A 21,817-nucleotide genomic window follows, 5' to 3' on the forward strand; every position below is an offset into this window, starting at 1 on the left:
AGCCTCTGTCTGAAGTACCTAGATACTAGCTAGTATCATTTCCTGAGCTGTCTTACAGATGTTAAAATGCCCACCAAATGCAAAGCGTTAACTAGTTGCTGACCATGAGCACACAGCCTCCACAGGCCTACTAGAGGCTAAGAACTGATAATGTTCACCCCTGTGACACGGCCCTGTTACCTCACCATCAACCAAAGAACTATGCATGAGCTGACCACATACCCGGGGACTCCTCTCCCTCATCTTGCCTTTAAAAGGGTTTTCCTGAAACCCACTGGGGAGTTCAGGTGTTTTGAGTACTAGCTGTCCTGGACTCCTTGCTTCGTGCCCTGCAATAAACGCTGCACTTTCTTTCACCATAACCTGGTGTCAACAGACTGGCTTTACTGCGTGCAGGTGGGTGGACCCAAGTTTGGTTCGGTAACACTATAATTCAAGAAAACTTTCCAGAAATAAAAGGAAATCTGAACTGCATGTTAACAGGGTCTTCAGATACTAGGGAAAATTGGCCCACAGCACTGAACTCCTAGAGATACCCTAGTAAAATTATTAGACTTTAAGATAAAGAAAAGATTTCTCAGTCTCCAGTCCAAAATTTTTTTTAAATTAAAAGAAAACTTACAAGAGAAAGAGTATGAATTAGACTGGCATCAAATATCTTAAAAACAATGTACCAAGCAACGTATCAGTGGGACAGCATTTTCCAAAAACGGTAGAAAAGGAAGTGTACAGTAAAGATTTTCTAACCAAAGACAATAGGAAAATAGTTTCAAACAGGTAACAGGTCAGGGAATTCTGTATCCTTGAGCAACCAAGAGATGACTCAGAACACTTTAGCAAAAAGATTAATGGTAAACATTTTAAAATAATTACAGTAAAAAAAATATATAAAATAAAATAATTACAGTATGGATATAAGAATAAAACAAAGATGAAGATGATGAGGGTTGAAGAACATATGATACATTCTGAAAAGTAGAAATAATGCAGCTTAAAAGGAGAAGGGACCAGAAGAGGAAAGAACAAGTCCTGACTGTTGTATAGTGAACAGGTGGCAGTTAAAGAATTTCATTAAAAGGATAAACTTGTTAATAAAATATTAAATAAAATCCCAAGAATTACAAGCATTTTAAAAGTTGTAAGTAAAGGGTAATCAATAGAACAAAAATATACACCTTTCTAAGTTTAAACAAAAATTTCAAAAATAAAAGAGCAAAGAAAACAACACATCATGAAAAGAAACTAAAAGATATGCAAAGAGACATGGATTAAAAATACACTAACACACACTACTCCCAATACAAAGCAGATCAAGAGGACCAAAATATAAAGTTCAGAAGAATAAACATAATCAAGAAGGTACAGCAAATATTAAAGACATCAAACTTTACACCCTGTAAATAGAGACTAATCTGTTTTTCAGGCACACATGAAAAATTTATGAAGACTCATCATATATTTCATCACAAAGAAATAAGTTCTACAATAGAAAAAAAATCAGATAATAATAGCCTCTGATCAAAAGATATAAAACTAGAAATAACTCCCCCCAGAAGAACTGTTTTTTTTTCAAAATCAATGCTATGAAGCAATTTATGAAGCTTCTGGCCTACACATGCTTTGAAGATTTGGTAGAATTCCCCTGTGAAACCATGTTGGTCTGATGCATTTTTGTGGCTTGGTTCTTTGATAAGTTTCTCTATTCTCTTCTTCAAAATTAGTTCTTGGATAAGACAACTCAACATTATAAAGATAACAGTTCAGCCTAATTTATAATTTTAAAACACCCCAGTATAGGGCTTCCCTGGTGGCGCAGTGGTTGAGAGTCCGCCTGCCGATGCAGGGGATGTGGGTTCGTGCCCCGGTCCGGGAAGATCCCACATGCCGCGGAGCGGCTGGGTCCGTGAGCCGTGGCCGCTGAGCCTGCACGTCCGGAGCCTGTGCTCCGCAACGGGAGAGGCCACAGCAGTGAGAGGCCCACGTACCACCAAAAAAAAAACAAAAAACAAAAAACAAACCACCCCAGTATCACATAAAAAGCTTCCTGTGGAACCAGACAAGTTGGTACTCAAATTCATGTGGAAAAACTTATAAGAATACTCAGAAAACAACATGCAAAAAGAAGAGCTACAAGGTGCGATTAGCCCCACCAGACATTTAAACATACTATAAGTCTCTCTAGTTAAAAACAAGGTTCTTTTATGGCATACGCATAGATAATTACTCTGACGTAGGGGTCAGCAAGCTTCTGTAAAGGATGAGAGGTGAATATTTCAAGCTTTGCAAGCCTCACAGTTTCTGTCACAACTACTTGACTCTTCTGTTGTAGCACAAATGCAGCCATAGACGATAAGTAAATAAACGAGTGGGGCTGTGATCCAATATAACGTTACTTACAAAAATAGGGCTGGGTTTGGCCAGAGGGCCATAGTTTGCCACATCCTGGCCTAATGGAATAGAATGTTCAGAAATAGACCCAGGTACATATGGAAATTTAGTACGTGATAAAAGTGGCTTCTCAAATCACTAGGGAACTTCAATGTTGTGTTGGTTTCTGCTGTACAGCAAAGTGATTCAGTTATACATATGTAATACATTCTTTTTTATATTCTTTCCCATTATGGTTTAATCATAGGATATTGAATATAGTTCCCTGTGCTATACAGTAGGACCTTGTTGTTTATGCATTCTATATTAGTTTGCATTTGCTAAACTGCAGAACTTTTTAATAAGTGCTGGGACAACTGGTCAGCCATTTGGAAAAAGATAAAATTAGAACACTGGAAAAAATATTTAAAACGTATGTCACAGGTAAAAGGACTTATATACCTAAATTTTTCTTTTAAATTGAGGGGGATAAAAATTACCAAAATCCCAATAGGAAAATGAGGAAAGGACATGGACAGACTTTTTAAAAGATATAAAAACAACCCTTAAATAAGAAAAGATGTTTAGACTTACTCATAATTAAAGAGAGGCAAATTAAAGCTATACATTTCTCACCTAACACTGGCAAATATTCACAAGTATGACGAGACATTCTGTCAGTAAATGAGTAAGGAAACAGGCACTCTCATATACTTCTGGTGGGAAGGCAAATGTGTACAACCCTTCTGGAGGAGATTTTGGCAATATCTAACAAAACTACATAAGTAGCTTGACGTTTTGATCGGGCATTACCTTTGATCCTGTATCAACCTTTTTTTTTTTTTTTATTTCTTCGTTTTTGGTTTTTTTTGGGGGGGTTTTTTGAATTTTATTTTATTTATTTTTTTTATACAGCAGGTTCTTATTAGTTATCTTTTATATATATATTAGTGTATATATGTCAATCCCAATTTCCCAATTCATCCCTTGATCCAATAATAAATTTCTAGGAACCTTCCCTGAAGATACACTATAATTAAATACTATGAAAACACATATGCACAAGGTAAACATATGCACTGGAGTCCTGTTTGTAATTTAAAAAAAAACAAAAACAAAACAACCTGCATGCTCATACTTAAGATTCTAAGCCGAATATACTATGGTGTATCAACACACAGTATGCAGCCTTATGCAAGAATAAGAAAGGCCTCTATGGGCTAATACAGAGTAATTTTCAGGGTACATTTTCAGGTGAAAAAAGCAAAGTGCAAAACAGTATCTACCTATATACTACCCTTTGTATAAGAAGTAAGCAGAAATAAGAAAATATACATGTGTGTACCTGTTCCTTAGTGCATAAAGAAACCCAGGAAGGATAAACCAGAAACTAAAAAAATTGGTTACCCAATGGAAACAGGATGGAAAGAACAGATGAATGGGAACAGGACAGAAAGGATGACCTTTCTGTATTGTTTTTACTCTTAGAACCGCAATACATGCTTTATATACTCAAAAAAATAAAATCAACAACGACTGGGAGAGGGAGATGGAATATCAACAGAAACAAACGAACCTACATACATTTCAATTGAATAACATAATCATACTTAATGGTGAGGAAAAAATTAATCCAAGTGACTCTGGAACTCAGCAGTTAGAATATATAGCCAAAAACAAAAGTTAATTGTAAAGAAATATTCAGTATGGTTAGTAAATTTATTTTTCAGTGATATAGGTAAGCAATTCTAAAACTATTGAATATGCATTCTAGAACTGAGCAAGTGAATAAATATACTGTGGAAAACAGGAGTCATTGTTTCTCACTGTTAGAGAAGGGAGTTACAAATATGAAAAGGGCTACCTTAGAAAACTAGAATGAAATCTGTGAGACTGGACTAGAACTATCACTGTGAACTCGCGGTTTTTTGGTGTTTTTTTGCGGTACGCGGGCCTCTTACTGTTGGGGCCTCTCCCGTTGCGGAGCACAGGCTCCTGACGCGCAGGCTCAGTGGCCATGGCTCACGGGCCCAGCCGCTCCGCGGCATGTGGGATCTTCCCGGAGAGCGGCACGAACCCGTGTCCCCTGCATTGGCAGGCGAACTCTCAACCACTGCGCCACCAGGAAAGCCCGCGGTTTTTTTTTTTTTTTTTAGATGTTGGGGGTAGGAGTTTATTAATTAATTTATTTTTGCTGTGATGGGTCTTCATTTCTGTGCGAGGGCTATCTCCAGCTGTGGCAAGCGGGGGCCACTCTTCATCACGGTGCGGGGGCCTCTCACTATCGCGGCCTCTCTTGTTGAGTAGCACAGGCTCCAGACGCGCAGGCTCAGTAGTTGTGGCTCACGGGCCTACTTGCTCCGCGGCATGTGGGATCCTCCCAGACCAGGGCTCGAACCCGTGTCCCCTGCATTAGCAGGCAGATTCTCAACCACTGCGCCACCAGGGAAGCCCCCGCGGTTTTTTAATACATAGAAAAGGAGGGAGTTTTTTCCACAGAGACAAAATTATACATATATTACCTAACACTGTTGGCTGAGAGAGCCTATAGAAGCAGTGACATCCCAATAGCACTAAGCACACTTAGCAACCAGATCTAAATACCATTCTTCACAAAAAGAAACCAAGGCTCCTTACAGAATTGACTAATTCCAGGGCTGACTATGGGCAAATACAAGATGAGCCTGGAAATTTTTTTTTTGCCCCAGAAAGCAAGAAGTGCTTAAAGAATTATGAGGACAGATCAAAAGGATACAGGACCCAGCTTGAAACGGCATGCAATGGCCAAGCTTTGAACAATCTGACCATCAAAATATATAATCATAATAACAGATTATAACCCACTGAAAAAAATAAGAAACCACAAGTCTATAAGTGAATAAATTGAAATTCTAATGAAAAGAGGACATTTATACAGTTTCAAAGTACCTCTCCACAAAATACTTAATTACAGAGAGAAAAAGGGTAACTTTATAGTGAAGAAAGCTCCTAGATACCACCTTCCTCAAATAATCAAGATGACCACCATTAGTAACAAGAGAAATCAAAATCATGTACTACGTAATAAGATGCAAAGATAAAGAACACAGCATCACTTCTGTGATATTCCTTTCAAAGATGTATAAACTAAATTTAATCATAAGGAAACAGACAAACCTACACTGACAGACATACTACAAAATAACTGATCTGTAATCTTCAAAAGTGCCAAGGTTGGGCTTCCCTGGTGGCGCAGTGGTTGAGAGTCCGCCTGCCGATGCAGGGGACACAGGTTCGTGTCCCGGTCCGGGAAGATCCCACATGCCGCGGAGCGGCTGGGCCCGTGAGCCATGGCCGCTGAGCCTGCGCATCCGCAAAGGGAGAGGCCGCAACAGTGAGAGGCCCGCGTACTGCAAAAAAAAAAAAAAAAAAAAAAAAAAGTGCCAAGGTCACAGAAGTCCAGGAATGCCGGAGAAACTGTTCCAGATTGAAAGAAACTAAAGAAGTATGACAACTAAAGGTGTCTTATCATTCTGAACTGGATAGCTTTGCTACAAAGGACATTATTGGACCTTTGGTGAAACTCAAGAGACTGAGGACTGGATGGCAGTAATGTATCCAATGTTAATTTACTGATTTGATTCTCATATTATGATTATGTAGAACATCCTCCTTTGTAAGAAATATACACTAAAACACTAGAACATGAGGGAGCATTCAGCCAGCTTTACTTTCACATAGTTTGAGAAACAAAAAGTTCTTAGTACTGTACTTAAAATTGAGCTCAGGACTGGCTCAAAATCAATAAAAATAAATCTTCTAATGGCTGGTTTGCAATAACTAATACCCAACACTTCAAACTGTGGGATCATAACCCTAGGAAAAAATTGTGCTGAAATGATTTGTGCTTTTTTCACCACCACTGTCAGATGATTTTAGTAAACATCTCAAACCAGTACTGACTGAGGACACTACAGGCTCAGTGTCTTCCCCAAGCCATTCACTACTAGTTGACAGTTAGGGATTCTTCCATCCTTCTCTTTCCTGCGAACTCTACCAGATCCCTCTGGGCAATGTTTCTTCTGGCAAAGTTTTTACTTTGAAATTAATTAGGTGTTGGTTTCTTCTGGTTACCATTACTCTAATCCTTAATTTTTCATTTCCTGTTGTCTTACAGATGAAGGATTTAACATTTGCCTTTTACTCCGAATTTAAAAAGATGGAAGCATGCTATAATATAAGAGCTTTTACAAGGACTTCAGTAAGCGACTCCTGGTTTTCTAAAGGGAGAATGGGGTAGAAAGAACCTTCCTTTACTGGGGTAAACAGTTTTCATATGCCATCTATCTACAAAGATTGGCAGCTGGCTCTTTGTACTACCGGATCATAGCACAGTGCATGGCACACAGCAGGCAGTCAGTAAAAATGTACAAAATGTATTATGGGTGATTCTATACTTTCTGTATTTTCTGAATAACCTCATCTAAACTGAATAATCTCAATTTTGAATTCTAGTCAGAGCACCCAGGCAATTCAATAAGAAGGCACATGTTGGAAAATGTCTCTCAAGTCCTTTATTCTTGGCCACGCATATCCAGTATTATTAGATCTTATTTTAGTAGGCCATGCCTTAGCTGACTCAACATATACTCAAATTGCGCAGAGAGGAGAGCTGCCATTTGTGAAGAGGCTGTGAATTTAGAGTATTCTACTGAATCACACAAATCAGCCTTGTTAAATTTTTTTAGAATAATAATGTTCAATCCCAGTGAGGGTACAATGATATGCAAACCCTCTGGAAAACAATTTGACAGGATATATACAGTACATCTCCTAGGAATATATCCTAGGTAATTGAAAATGACAGCAAAGAATTATGCCAAAAGATGGAGATTCGTTTTTAATAATTAAAAGTGAAGAGTTTAAGCACCCAGAAAAAATGTTAAATTATGGGCTGTTCATGAAATATGGTAATTTCAAATTATGAGAAATTTTTAATGACAGGAAAACATTAACACAATAATTCTGAATAAGTGTACAAAACATGTAAAGCATATAAAGATATATAGAATCATATATATATATAATTCTCAACTATGTAAAGCATATGCAAAGATTAAAAACTCAAAGACAATATGCCAAAATACTAAGAATGGCGCTTCCCTAAACTGAGGATTATTTCTCATTTTTCTTTCCACTTTTATCCCAACATTCTACAATATGCATGTACTGCTTTTATAATCAGAAAAGATTTTTTAAGCAAAACAACAATACAATAAGCTATCCTTCAAAGAAAAATCAATTTTTACTCAAGGAACTCCCTTCAACTCACTTGAATACCTGGATTCAAAGAACTCAGAGAACTACGTCGAAAGTAGTTCTGGCTATGACAGCAAATACCACTACCCCGTATAATCCCAACAAAGCTTAGAGACAGCCATTCCTTCACACTCCAGTTTATTCTGTCTGTCCAGGAACTATTTTAGAAACAGGTGAATTTGTCATTCAGTGAACAGTGAGACATGACCGACCCTTTTCTCATGGAACTTGGGATTCTGATGGGAGAAAAAGACAACAGACAGGAGGAAAAAAAACAAACATGGAATGTAATTTCAGGCAGTGCAAAGTGTTCTGAAGAAAAAATAAAGTAGGGTAAAGGAACAGAGTGAAAAGCAGGAAGCTATTTTAGATTGGGTGGCCAGAGAAGGCCTCTACAGAAGAGATATTTGATCATGTACGCTACTTGTGTAATAACATAAATAGCATTCCTATTGCGTAATTGTCCTAGAAAACCCTATTTACAACTTAAAATACAGATAACCGTCTCTATGAAAATAGTCTCTACTTTACGAGGCAATAAGGTGTATTGGAACCAGAGAGACTAGGTTTAAATCCTGGCTTTGCCACTTAGTAGGTGTGCGCCCTTAGGCAAGTCGCAAGCTTTCTTTCTCAGTTTCCTCATGTATAAAACAGACATAACAAAACCTATTTCGTAAAATTTGTTCAGAGGATTAAAAAAGACAATATATGGGAAAGGGCTTAGTTATGTGTCTAGCGTAAGTGCTAACTGTGAGTTCCCTACACACTTATGGTTCTTCCACAAAATGAGTACTATGTACTGAATGACTCTTTACGAAGAATCATTACTGAAGCATTTCATTATTGCAAGTAGATACATATTTTTATCTTCCCATACCATGGACTCCAAAGTCCAAATCACCTCTGACTAAAAGGTTATTAGATATTGGTGATATAAATGATATTGGCTTGATAAGACTGGTATCATTTTTACTAATGTCACACTCACCTTTTCTTTCTTCATTTGGTCATGGACTACCTCTGTTCCCATTTGTATCCCTAACTCCAAATATTGGCCTCTTTTCAGTCACAGTTGTAATAGTTAATTTTATGTTTCAGCTTGGCCACAACAAACTTGGCCAGTTGTGTGGTCAAGCTTTAGTCTACATGTTGCTGTGAAGGTATTTTGTAGATGTGATTAACATTTATAATCAGTAGACTTTGAGTAAAGCAGATTACCCTCCAAAATGCAGGTGGGGCCTCATGTAGAAAGTTAAAGGCCTTAAGAGCAAAGATGCTGCCTCAAGACTGTAAAGACTGTAAAAGATAAATCTTGCCTGCATTTCTGCTCACACAAAGTTCAAATTTGCCAGTCCCCACAATCATGTGAGCCAATTCTCTAAATTATCCATCTATCCATCTATCTATCTACTACTGGTTCTGTCTCTCTGGAGAACCCTAATACACTGGTCAACCTTAGAGTTGGTCCCCCTGCTTCCTCTCTTCATTCTATTATCTAATAGGTCCTATTAACACATTAGTCAGATAAATTACACCTTTCGTCAAAATTCTCTAATGACTTCCCATCTCATGCAGAATAAAAGCCCCAACCCTTGGGGTGCCCTACTCCCCGCCCCCACTTTCTCCACAGCACTTCTTACTACTTAAAATACCATGTGTTTTACTTATTTTCTTTCTTTTCCCACTAAAATTTAGGTTCTAAGACAGTGGCTTTTTGTCTATTTTGTGCACTCTTGTATTCCCAGCCCCTACAATAATCCCTGGTACACAGTAGGAGCATCATAAATATGTGTTGCTTGAAGAATAAGCAAATGAATAAACAAAGTGTGATTTTTTTAATGTATTCTTTGGGCTTTCCTATGTTTTCCAGTTTTCTACACTGGGCATTTATTTGTACTATCATATACTGAGATAGTATACTATCATATGCTAAGAATAATATAAATTAGAATAACCTCTTTGGTGGAGGATAGGTCAATTTTTTTGTTGTTTTTTTAAAAATTAATTATTTATTTTAATTTTTATTTTTGGCCGCATTGGGTCTTTGTTGCTGCGCACGGGCTTTCTCTGGTTGCGGCGAGGGGGCTACTCTTCGTTGCGTAGCACGGGCTTCTCGCTGCGGTGACTTCTCTTGTTGCAGAGCGCGGGCTCTAGGCGCGCGGGCTTCAGTAGTTGTGGCACGCGGGCTCCGTAGTTGTGACACGCAAGCTCTAGAGCACAGGGTCAGTAGTTGTGGCACACGGGCTTAGTTGCTCCGCGGCATGTGGGATCTTCCCGGGCCAGGGCTCAAACCCTTGTCCCCAGCATTGGCAGGCAGATTCTTAACCACTGCGCCACCAGGAAAGCCCTTGGTCAATGTTTAAAAGCCTTAAGAAAGTTCATATCCTTTGACTCAGAATTTCTCCAATGAATAATACAACCTAAGAAATAAGTATAGACTAAAATTTAATAACCTTAATGTCCATCAGTAGGAGAATGATTAAATTATTGTACATCCAGACAATTAAACTCTACATAGTTATTTATTAAAAATGTAGACCTAAGTTTACTAATGTGAATCATATTGGTAAAAATGGGGTTATAATTCAGTATACATAGAGTATAAGCCTATTTATAAACTAAACAAAACATACACATATACACACATACATAAAACTAAAATGTCGGGCTTCCCTGGTGGCGCAGTGGTTGAGAGTCCGTCTGCCGATGCAGGGGACACGGGTTCGTGCCCCGGTCTGGGAGGATCCCACATGCCGCGGAGCGGCTGGGCCCGTGAGCCATGGCCGCTGAGCCTGCGCGTCCGGAGCCTGTGCTCTGCAACGGGAGAGGCCACAACAGTGCGAGGCCCGCGTACCGCAAAAAAAAATAAAAAATAAAAAAAATGTCAAGAAGAAAAAACAATGAATGGGCACTAAAATGAAGTGAGATTATGGCTGAATGATTAATTTCTTCTTTATACTTCTCTACTGTCCAAAATTTTTGCAGGGAAAAAGTGTTACTTTCATAAACAGAGCAATAAAAATAAATCAACAGAAATACATAAAACCAGAATTCTTACAAGCAATAAAAGTCTGTAGTATGAGGTATATTGTGTCATTTTTGTTGAAAAAGTAAAAAGGCATTTTTTAATGTGGTCTGAATCCCATTTACCCACCTCCCTATCCTCAAATTACGTATACTGTTAAACCTTACTCAACACGCATACTGCCTTATCCATCATGCACACTGTTTTGGAAACCATAAATTAAAAGTGTTAGTAAAACGAGGCATAGTTTTCATTTTCCCATAGCAGAGGCTCTCTTCCACGGAAAATATATGTGATTTCTTGAGTGCCTAAAAATATGTATATGATCAATGAAATTAATAAAGTGCTATTTCTTGAGGGCTAGTACTATATGCCAGTCATTGTGCTATCATTAAAACTTTCTCCAAAATATGAATTTACTTGTTGCTTCAAATTCTGAGATCACCAAGTCACCCTATATTCAGAAAATGACATGGAAATCACTAAAAAAAAAAAAAAAAAAAAAACCCAAGAATTTCAATTCACAGTAGAAACAGGAAACATCACTTCTTTAGAAAAATGCTAAAATGAATCTTTCTGTTTGGCACTTTGAACTTTTGAACTTTCAAAGCTTATCATCATTAACAGGACACTCTGAAACCAGCATTATGTGTATGAAAGACAGCATGATACACCGCGGACCATGACAAGCCTAAAGAGGTTAATAACTGATGATGATACTAGAGAAGTAAAGAAGAACGAAAGCTTGAAAGAGATTTCTGTGAGTGGGCATCATCAGATACAAGGAAATGGAACATGAGCATATGATCTCAAGCCAATGGGGGAAAAGCTAGATCAGTAAATAGTATGCAGAAAACAGTGTGGCCATTTAGAAAGAATGTGGATCCCTGATTCACAGCATATACCAAAATAAATTACAGAGAAACAGAAAGATTTAAATATAAAACATAAAGCCATAAACCACTAGAAGAATGGTAAAGGAAAAGAATGACTACAGATGGCCAACAGGCACATGAAAAGATGCTCAACAATGCTAATTATTAGAGAAATGCAAATCAAAACTACAATGAGGTACCACCTCACATCAGTCAGAATGGCCACATTAAAAATCTACAGATAACAAATGCTGGAGCGGGTGTGGAGAAAAGGGAATCCTCCTACACTGCTGGTGGGAATGTAAGTTGGTGCAGTCACTATGGAAAACAGCATGGGAGGTCCCTCAGAAAACTAAAAATAGAGTTACCATATGATCCAGCAATCCCACTCCTGGGCATATACCTGGACAAAACTATAATTCAAACAGATACATGCGTCTCTATGTTCATAGCAGCACTATTCACAATAGCCAAGACATGGAAACAACCTAAATGTCCATCGACAGATGAATGGATAAAGAAGATATGGTAATATATACAATGGAATACTACTCAGCCATAAAGAAGAACGAAATAATGCCATTAGCAGCAACATGGATGGACATAGAGATGATCATACTAAGTGAAGTAAGTCAGAAAGAGAAAGACAAATACCATATGATATCACTTACATGTGGAATCTAAAATATGGCACAAATGAATCTATCTATGAAACAGTAACAGACTCATAGACATAGAGAACAGACTTGTGGTTACCAAGGGGGAGGGGGTTGGGGGAGGGATGGACTGAGAGTTTGGGATTGGTAGATACAAACTATTACATACAGAATGGATAAACAACAAGGTCCTACAGTATAGCACAGGGAACTATGTTCAATATCTTGGGATAAACCATAATGTAAAAGAATATAAAAAAGAAGGTATAAATGTGTATAACTGAGTCACTCTGCTGTACAGCAGAAATTAACAAATTATAAATCAACTGTACTTCAATAAAAAATACATTAAAAAAGAAAAAAGAATAAGTATGATTATATAAAAAGTAAAAATTTCTTTCAAAATCTTCTTCAAAGCACAAAGCATTATAAACAAAACTGAAAGGCAAATGTCAAACTAGGGAAAACACTTGCAATAAATGACAGAGTTACTGGATTTAATATATAAAGAATTCCTACAACTAAGATTTTTTTTAAAAAAGTCATTTTAGAAAAATGGAGAAAAGGTATGAAGAGGTAACTCATAAAACAAGAAGTAGAAATGGCCAATAAATAAATATGTATTTTAACATTTTCATTTATCAGAATGGCAAAAAAACACAAAATTAAATTATCCAATGTCAGCTAAGGCATATAAAAAGGGAATCTCTCATCCGCTGCTTTTAGGAGTATAATCTGAGCCAGCCTGTCAAAAGTACAATTTAGCAACCTAAAGTGTTTTAATGTGTACATTCGTTCACCTAAAGAAATAATCACAGAAGTATACAAACACTTAGCTACAATGATGTTCTACTCAACATGGATGTCTCAAAAATTGGAAGCAGTCTTGACAAGGAAGGGAGAGTTTCTTAAAATCAGTAATATATATATTAAATGGAATATTATGCAGTGATTTTTAAATGATGGTAGAAAGTCTTAATTCATCATGTTACTATTTGTCACTTTTTATTATTAGTTTAAATTGGAACAAGTATAGGTTGCTTTTAATAATATTTTTAAAGTAAACCTTAAACATTTTTAAATGATATCCAGAGCTTACAGAAATAAACTAGATTATAAACTGGTCCACCCTCCATGAAAACGATTTAGCCTCATCTATCAAAATAAATCACTGCCCATTTTGTGACAAATCACTGAGCTATATAGTTAAGATTTCTGTACTTTCTACACATATATTATAATTCAAAGAAGAAAAAAAAATGTATTCCTCGCCCTCACTGCCCCCAAATCTATGGATGATAAAAGTTGGTGAAATTTCCACTGGTGAAAGAGTTAGATTTTACAAAACCTGGGGACATGTCTGCAATATGACTGTAAGTAAAGAGGGAAAATCCCTGTAATTGTTGGGTTACATATCATCCTATGAACAAAAAACCAAAACATGCAATGGTAGACAACATTAACTGTTCACATTTGTTGCGGGGGCGATGGAAAGGAGAGATTATTACTTTTCTGTATACAGACAATTTAATAATAAAACACTGATACTCCTTGACCAAGCAACTGTACTTCTAGGAGTTTATTCTACAGACATAATCATGCAAGCCTAAAGGTATATATTCACTGAAATTAGCAAAGTGCCATAACAGAAAAAAAAACCTGAAGCCTAAAGTTCCATTAATAGGGAACGGGATATATATATTTTTTTAAATGATAAAGCCAATATGATGAAATATTATTGCATCCACAAAAAAGAATAGGGTTTATATGATTTTATATGCTGATATGGAAAGATGGGCAATGTATCTTACTAACTGAAAAAGTTATTAATTGAAAAATAATATGTATAATATGGTTCTATTTCTATTTTTTTAAGTTTCTGTCTAAACGATAATGGGAAACTCAGAAGTGATACTTTGGGAAGTGAGAACTGGGTTCAAAGGAAACTTTACATGTCTTTTATAACCTTTGGTACCAGTTGTACTATTTTTTTATTCTTTGAAACTTTTTTATATATTTTTTTTCGCTGACATAAAACAGTGATTTGTCAAACTCTTTTTTTTTTAAAAGCTATCTTAGATTTGTTTTAAAATGCCCCAGAAAAAAACAAAGTTCAAGAAAGAGAAAGTTGGACTAAGAATAGCATAATTTTGAAAACTATTCAAGGCTGAGTTGAATGGATCGCTTTACTCTTTTGTGTGTTTAGAAATTTCCATAGAATTTTTCACATAAAATCTTACTAAAAGCTTTGCTATATAATACAGATAAATCCAGAGCTATTCCAGGTGAGTAAGTGAGAGAGGCATTATCCTTCTAGTGACTCCAAAGTCACACTCTGGGGTTCCATGGGACATTAAAACACTATTTTTATAATCATTTTCATCACCACAATAACAAAGAGAACCTGCACAATTTGATGAATTCCTCCCTGCCCAACAGGAAGGAGGAAGACAGACCTTAAAACAGCAACAAATGTTCTCTCTGGGTGGTGAGGTTACCAATGGATTTTTTTTTTTCTTAAGAAACTATATTTGTAAATTTTCTTATACAGGGAAAAAAATGTGTTTTTTAATGTTCATAAAATACTACACGCTACCACTGAAAGGTTACTCCACGACTTCACATTATTGGCCCTAGAGTGCAACAGAATAATGAACAAGAAATAATAAATCCCCAACGTTCATTAAAAAAAAAGACAGAGACATTGAGTTGGAACAGCCATGTGTGACCTTAGGAGACAGCCCTGAACAAAACAAGAACACCTGACAGCAGGGGCCATATCATATCATATGCCCAGTCTTTCATCTTATTCTTATCTTGCCCTGGACTCTAAGACTGGAGTTCCCTCTTCTTGAATAGGGAACCAGGTGCAAGCAATGAAAGAAATGGATTTTCATTCCTCAACAGCAAGCAATTGGTAAGGTGTAGCTGTTATCTCCCCTCTACCTCAGACAGATATAACTATCTCCATGTAAAGGATGAGGAAACCGTGGGTCTGGAAAATTAAGTAACTTGTCTAGCGTCACAAAGCTATTAAGCATCAGGCAGAAGACTAGAATTGACGTTTGTCTGCTCCAGAATAAGGATTCTTTCTACCAAGCTATCTCCCTTCTCTAAAAAATATTCTCTTACGTTGGTAGCTGTTAAGTTCCAACTGTAATGTTCTCAAACCAGTGTGGCTCACTATATATACTGAAAAGAAAAGAAACAAGAAAGGCAGATGTCAAGAAGTTCTATTAATAACTGCCCAGCACTATCCACAATGGAGCTAGGTGAGAGGCACTAAAACTTGATTCACATGACCCCTGCTGTCATTTCAAGCAATCAGTCCAACTCTTTAAAAAAGCTTATCACTAACACTCTCCCCAACTGAGAGCTTGCAAATGTCATTCCCAAGAAAACTTGTCAGATCACTACAATGGAACCTCTACATTCCAGGTGCATTAGCTTTCAACTTTTTAATGTTAAAAATAAAGAGGAGGAACTTCTCTGGTGGCGCAGGGGTTAAGAATCCGCCTGCCAATGCAGGGGACACGGCTTCGAGCCCTGGTCCAGGAAGATCCCACATGCCGCAGAGCAACTAAGCTCGTGCACCACAACTACTGGTTCTGTGCTCTAGACCCTGCAAGCCACAACTACTGAACCTGCGTGCCACAACTACTGAAGCCCACGTACTCTAGGGCCCATGCTCCACAACAAGAGAAGCCACCGCAATGAGAAGCCCGCGCACCGCAGTGAAGAGTAGCTCCCGCTCGTCCCAACTAGAGAAAGCCCGCACACAGCAACGAAGACCCAACGCAGCCACAGATAGATAGATAGATAGATAGATAAAATGTATTTTAAAAGTAATTAAATAAATAAAGGATAATTGTTTCTACCCAAAAATGGCAGTTGCCAGGTTAAGGTCACTACAGCATGGTGACCAGAACACTGGCTTTGCAGTTATCCAGACCTAGGTTCATAACCTAGTTCTGCCACTTAAATAAATGTGTAACCTTAGGCAAGTCAATTCAATTCTATAACTTCATATACAAAAAAGGCAAGATAGATAACTTCTCCATAAAGGATTAAATGAGATAACCTAGTACCTAGGACCCAACACTTAAAAAGAAGGTGGAAGGGCTTCCCGGGTGGCACAGTGGTTGAGAGTCCGCCTGCTGATGCAGGGGACACGGGTTCGTGCCCCGGTCTGGGAAGATCCCACATGCCACGGAGCAGCTGGGCCCGTGAGCCATGGCCGTTGAGCCTGCGCGTCCGGAGCCTGTGCTCCGCAACGGGAGAGGCCACAACAGTGAGAGACCCGCGTACCACAAAAAAAAAAAAAAAAAAAAAAAAGAAGGTGGAAAATTAATGATACATATATATAAATAAATACATATACAGTCATATATATATGATACCTATATGATAATTATATTATCATATAAACGATACATATATACACGGTCTGAACTCTTGATTTTATGATGTAATAATCAACTGGTTGAATCTGGTTATCTGAACCAACTAAAATATTGATTCAGTTCAGCTTAGTTCAGAGACAACAAGATATTCTAGTTCAACTGTTCTAAAAAATGTTGAGGGTTAGTCCTAGTTCAAAGTGTTTCACTTTTTTTTTTTTTTTTTGGCTGCATTGGGTCTTCATTGCTGTACACAGGTTTTCTCTAGTTGTGGCAAGCGGGGGCTACTCTTCATTGCGGTGGCTTCTCTTGTTGCGGAGCAGGGGCTCTAGGTGCGCAGGCTTCGGCAGTTGTGGCTCACGAGCTCCAGAGTGCAGGCTCAGTAGTTGTGGTGCATGGGCTTAGTTGCTCCGTGGCTTGTGGGATCTTCCCGGACTAGGGCTTAAACCCATGTCCCCTGCATTGGTAGGCGGATTCTTAACCACTGCGCCACCAGGGAAACCCAAAGTGTTTCACATTTTTTAGAAGTATGTATGTATATTTACATGTATGTGTGTGTGTGTGTGTGTGTGTATATTTGGCTAACTTCAGAATTTCATCTCACACACACACATATACAGGGACTTCATTTGTGGTTCAGTCTATAGATTTTTGTTCACAGGTCTGCTTACTACAATGGGTTCCTTGAGAGCAAGGAACAAGTCTGTATTGCTCATCTTTTTATATACCCAGCACCAGTACAGGCCCTGGCACATACCAATCGTTCAGTAAATATTCATGGACTCGAATTTTCAGAAAAGCCACCAAGAAACTCGCTAGTTAGGATTCAGGAGGGCTCAGCTTGGCAAAGGGAATGCAATTTCCCCCGCTATAGATACTTGGCAGGTTTTCTTTTTTTATTTTCGGATAATGACTAAACAAGCCACACACTGGATATCGCAACAGTAAAGTTTTCACAAACAAAACTAAAATGGAAAACTCTAGAAATAGTAGCATTCCAGTGTAGAGGAAAGAAAACCAATTTTGGAATCATGCAAATTTTGGGTTTAAATGCTAGCTCCACCACTTCACAGATATGTAAAGATTAACTTGGGTCCAATCACACATATCACCTCTGAGACCCAGTTTCTACATCTGAAAAGATGGGAATAATAATACCTATCTCATAGGGTTGTCACAAAGCTAATATATGTGAAGCCCCAAGTACAATTGGTGGTGATTTTTTTTAACAGTTTTATTGAGGTGAATGAGTGATTTTTATTTTTTAAGTCTTTACTATTCCTTTTCCCCTCTCACAGGTGGCAGAAACTATGCCTAAAGGGAACTACAGTACTATCTTTACTCCTGCTTTTCAGAAGGTACACTAATTCAGCCATATATCAATAGATAGGCTAACTGGCTAAAGATGCAACTGTTCATGGGTCCAATGTGGTAATTTTAAAGGAGGCCCTTTCATGCAACTCCAGAGCCCCAGCAAAGTCAACCAGGCTCTTTGGGTAGCCTGTTCCTTCTCTTCTTAACATGGGCTTGCTGAGAGGCATGCAATGTGAAGCAAAAGTCATCTTTGTGATAAACCTAAGATGTAGCATATAAACAACAGGCATTCTTTGAAAAAGCCCATACCCAAATTAAATTTTAATCACTAAGTTTTAGCACTTGTTTGGATACTGGAGGTAGGGAGGAGGAACACTAGTGTTAAAATAATATGTAAAACCAAGGGGTAGAGAGAAAGGAAGTCTTCTGGGTTCATATACATATGTTTACTTTCCATTCACAAATGGAACAAAATAGAGCAATGATTTGCTAATCCCAATCAGCTGAGCACATATTTCACTTTACTGTGCTGCATACTCTATCATAAACTAAAGAAAATGAAAACCTAAGTAAATGAAACTCCCAAATACACCTCTGAAGACAATATCTGTTCCATTCACATTTCAGTGAATATCATTCAATATTTCACCTTATTTCAAGGTCCAATCAAGGCAAAGTTTACATTTTTTCTCTTAAATGATTTTCACTTGGAGAGATGAGTCAAAGAAGAATTTTTAACACGTTTGGGTTTCCATTTTCAACAAGGTAGGAACCCATATTTCCTCCCACTCACCCCACCTCCAGAGAATTCACAATACTGTTACTAAAATATATTGAATAATGCCTTCCATCAGTCAATTGCTTTTAACTGAATGCAATAAAAATAATCTGCTCGTCCAGACCTCATTAACAACTACAATTCTTCGCCTGCTTAAATTTCTGGAAAAAAAAACTGGATCAGTCCACTAAAAAGCAAACTGTAACATTCAAGTAAGCATCTTCAGAGAAATAGAGACTAAGATGTACACTATTACTATAATGCAAATATCCATTATTTAGCACCAAGGAAAACACATGCAATAATGTCTGCTATTGCAAGAACATTTTTGTTAAAGATACATCACATGCAGGGAAGCCGCTTTTCCAAGGATAAACATACATTATCCTGCAGCATCGCTGAAACACCCAATCCCTGGACCCTAAGAGTTGTAACCTAAGTTTTTATACTGACCCTAAGACAGCTGGATCTTACATTAAATTCACTCTCTAGTTAACTGTGTTAGTGAGGTTCCAGCACAGTTTTCTAAAGAAAGCAATCTGAATCAATAACCACACCAATGCTGCTCAGAATGTTTGCTCATAAGTAAATAAAAAGCATGATCCCAATATGAAGGAAACTCTTCTCCTTCCTGGCCCCCCCAGCTCCACTTAAAGACTGTAAACATGAATAGAAAGATAACCTTGAGAACAGTAAACTCACCCACACCATCAATAATATCCCTCTAATTCATTTCCTGATTCTACAGTGTTTTCCTAAAACAGGGCAGTCTCAACAGGATGCCAGGAATTCAATATTGCTTTTTAAAGATATATCAAACTGTCTGGAATATACAGTGATGAAAACTGAATACTGCTACTGAAACCATACTAAATTAAATTCATGCTTTCTCTAAACAGAGCTTCCCCAATAAAGTCACAATGTTTTCTGCCTTGGCTCTCTTACAATCCATCCCAACAAGTGAGGTCAGTCCAGCTGCACTCCTGCTAATAGCTTTTTTCTGGAGCAACCCCTCCCACACCCCAAAAGAGTTTTACTTTTATCTGTGGAATTCTCTGCCAGCCTCGGCCTGGAAAACTGGGTGGACCCTAAGGACAGGTGTGGGAGGTGGCCCAAACTGATAGTTATTGCCAGCATAAAGCTGTGATCTTTATAAGCTTCAATTTGAGGCTTTGTACCATTAGTGATTCTTTCTCCACTCCTTTATGGAAGGAGGGAGAGAAAGCAAGCCAAAAAGATGAGTTTCAAAATAGAAAAATCACCACTTGAATTATGAAATCCTCTCAACTCAACAAAGAACTGTTGAAAGTAGCCAAATGGAAAATGTCAAGGTTGTTTGGGTACATGCACAGCTATTAAACATGAGAATCACAGCTTCAAGGTGGGGGTTGGGGGGATAAAAAGCAGGAGCAGAAAAAGAGGAGCACAACAGGGCCCATCCAAAGACCCATTTGCTCAGAAGGGCCCCTCCTGGCATGAACTCCTCCATGTGGGGCACCCAGGCTGGAGGAAAGCAGAGGGTTACACAGAACATTTAGCAGACTTAACATTGGATTAAACACACTACTGCAAGTTTCAACAAATGTTCATGGTATACGTAAAAAACACATTTACAACAAGAAAGAAGAGAGGCACCTGGAGACATCTGACACTGGGCATGCTCTGCAGGCAACTCAGTGCGCACATGCTCTCTACCAGGTTGGCGCAGCCTAGCCACAAAGACCTTGGCACAGAACACTGCAGGATGACAAAAAGGAAGGAAGAGAAGAAGAAGCAGTTAGAGGCCGCAACAAATCACTCCTTCACACAGGCAACTTGAATGTTAGTTGGGCGGGGGGTGCACCCTTGGCAGCTTGGAGGTCAGGGGTGGTAGTCCAACAAAACTTACTGAAACCTTGGGAGAGGGCCCACTTTCTGTCCTACGGAAAGGAGGTTTCTGCTGCCAACCACTAACTCCTCAGGATACAGTGAACAGAATCAAGAGGGAGAGAAAGAATGTTTAAATGAAAACCACTAAAGGGAACTGTAAAGTTTGAGTGCAAAACAAGATATGGTGAGATCGACACTCTAGCTTCATAAAAGTAGTGGTTTTTGGTCTATGTCATGTAATTATAATTGCTATCATTACATCACCTACCATGTGCCAGGCACTTTAAATGCGTTCTCTAATTCCCACACCACAGCGTCAGGAAACTGAGGCTCAGAGGTAAGTCATTTGCACAAGGACAAACAGCAAAGGAGGGGAGAGTCAGAATTTCAAACCTTGATGGCTGCTATTAAATCCCACATTCATTCCACAAGACTATGATGCCTCTATTATCATTGATCACCTGAAATTTTATCATCTGGGTACAGTTTTGCACATCCCTAAATAAAATTACAGGAGACCTAGAGACATAAGGCAAAAAGAACAAGAAAGATAAGCGACAGACTGATTGATAGATACAGGAAATAAAAGAGCTGATAAAAACGCATCTAATTTTGAGTGTCATCCATATCTCTGCCTTCCCAAAGGAAAAAACTTTAGAATAATCATGATTTTCATTTTGGACTTTGCTTACAAAGTTCATTTGACACAAGTAAGAATTAAAAGCTTCTTTCATTTACCCATTCCCATTCCTCTTTCAAGAGCTTGCTGGTTTTAAGGGAATTAAGAAAAAAAGTAAAATATAAACATATGCATTATGGCTAGTATTTTTTAAACCATTAGATTATTTATGGTATTCAACAAGTACTTTTTCAGACCTAAGGTCAATTAATTTACTCTGGCAAAATCAATAATCATGCCAAAAAAAAAAAACAAACACAAAAAACAAACCTGAAGGTGGGTGTTTGGGTTCAACCAAAATACTGCAGAAGCCTCAGGCCCAACCTCATAAACTTGTTTATTCTAGCTATAATTAGGATGGTTAAATATACTCACTTTCCTGGGACAGTCCAGGTTTACACTTGTCCCAGCATAACTTTCACTCTCAAAGTGTTCTGGTTTGGTAGATAAATTCTATGGTTACCCCAGCTATAATATAAACAAAGTCCACTATGCTTGAAATCAGACCCGATTCCTTCCTATCCAGCATCTGTACTTTCTAGTTATATCTCACCTA

The 21,817-nt window shown here is 38.0% G+C and overlaps 1 protein-coding gene across 7 annotated transcripts in view; it reads right to left on the bottom strand.

Moving 5' to 3' along the window:
• Window positions 1-21,817, bottom strand: part of FBXW11 (F-box and WD repeat domain containing 11) — a 132,409-nt gene that overhangs the window by 74,647 nt on the left and 35,945 nt on the right. For 3 of the 7 annotated variants that reach the window (XM_082652027.1, XM_082652026.1, XM_082652028.1), the window contains exon 2: window positions 20,349-20,450. The exons of the other annotated variants lie outside the window; for them this stretch is intronic. In XM_082652027.1, the coding sequence (XP_082508153.1) occupies window positions 20,349-20,450 (102 nt within the window). The remainder of the gene's footprint in view (window positions 1-20,348; window positions 20,451-21,817) is intronic. 7 annotated transcript variants of the gene reach the window in all.

Source organism: Grampus griseus (assembly GCF_964374135.1).
Source record: "Grampus griseus genome assembly, chromosome: 3".
In the NCBI taxonomy this organism is placed as follows: domain Eukaryota; kingdom Metazoa; phylum Chordata; class Mammalia; order Artiodactyla; family Delphinidae; genus Grampus; species Grampus griseus.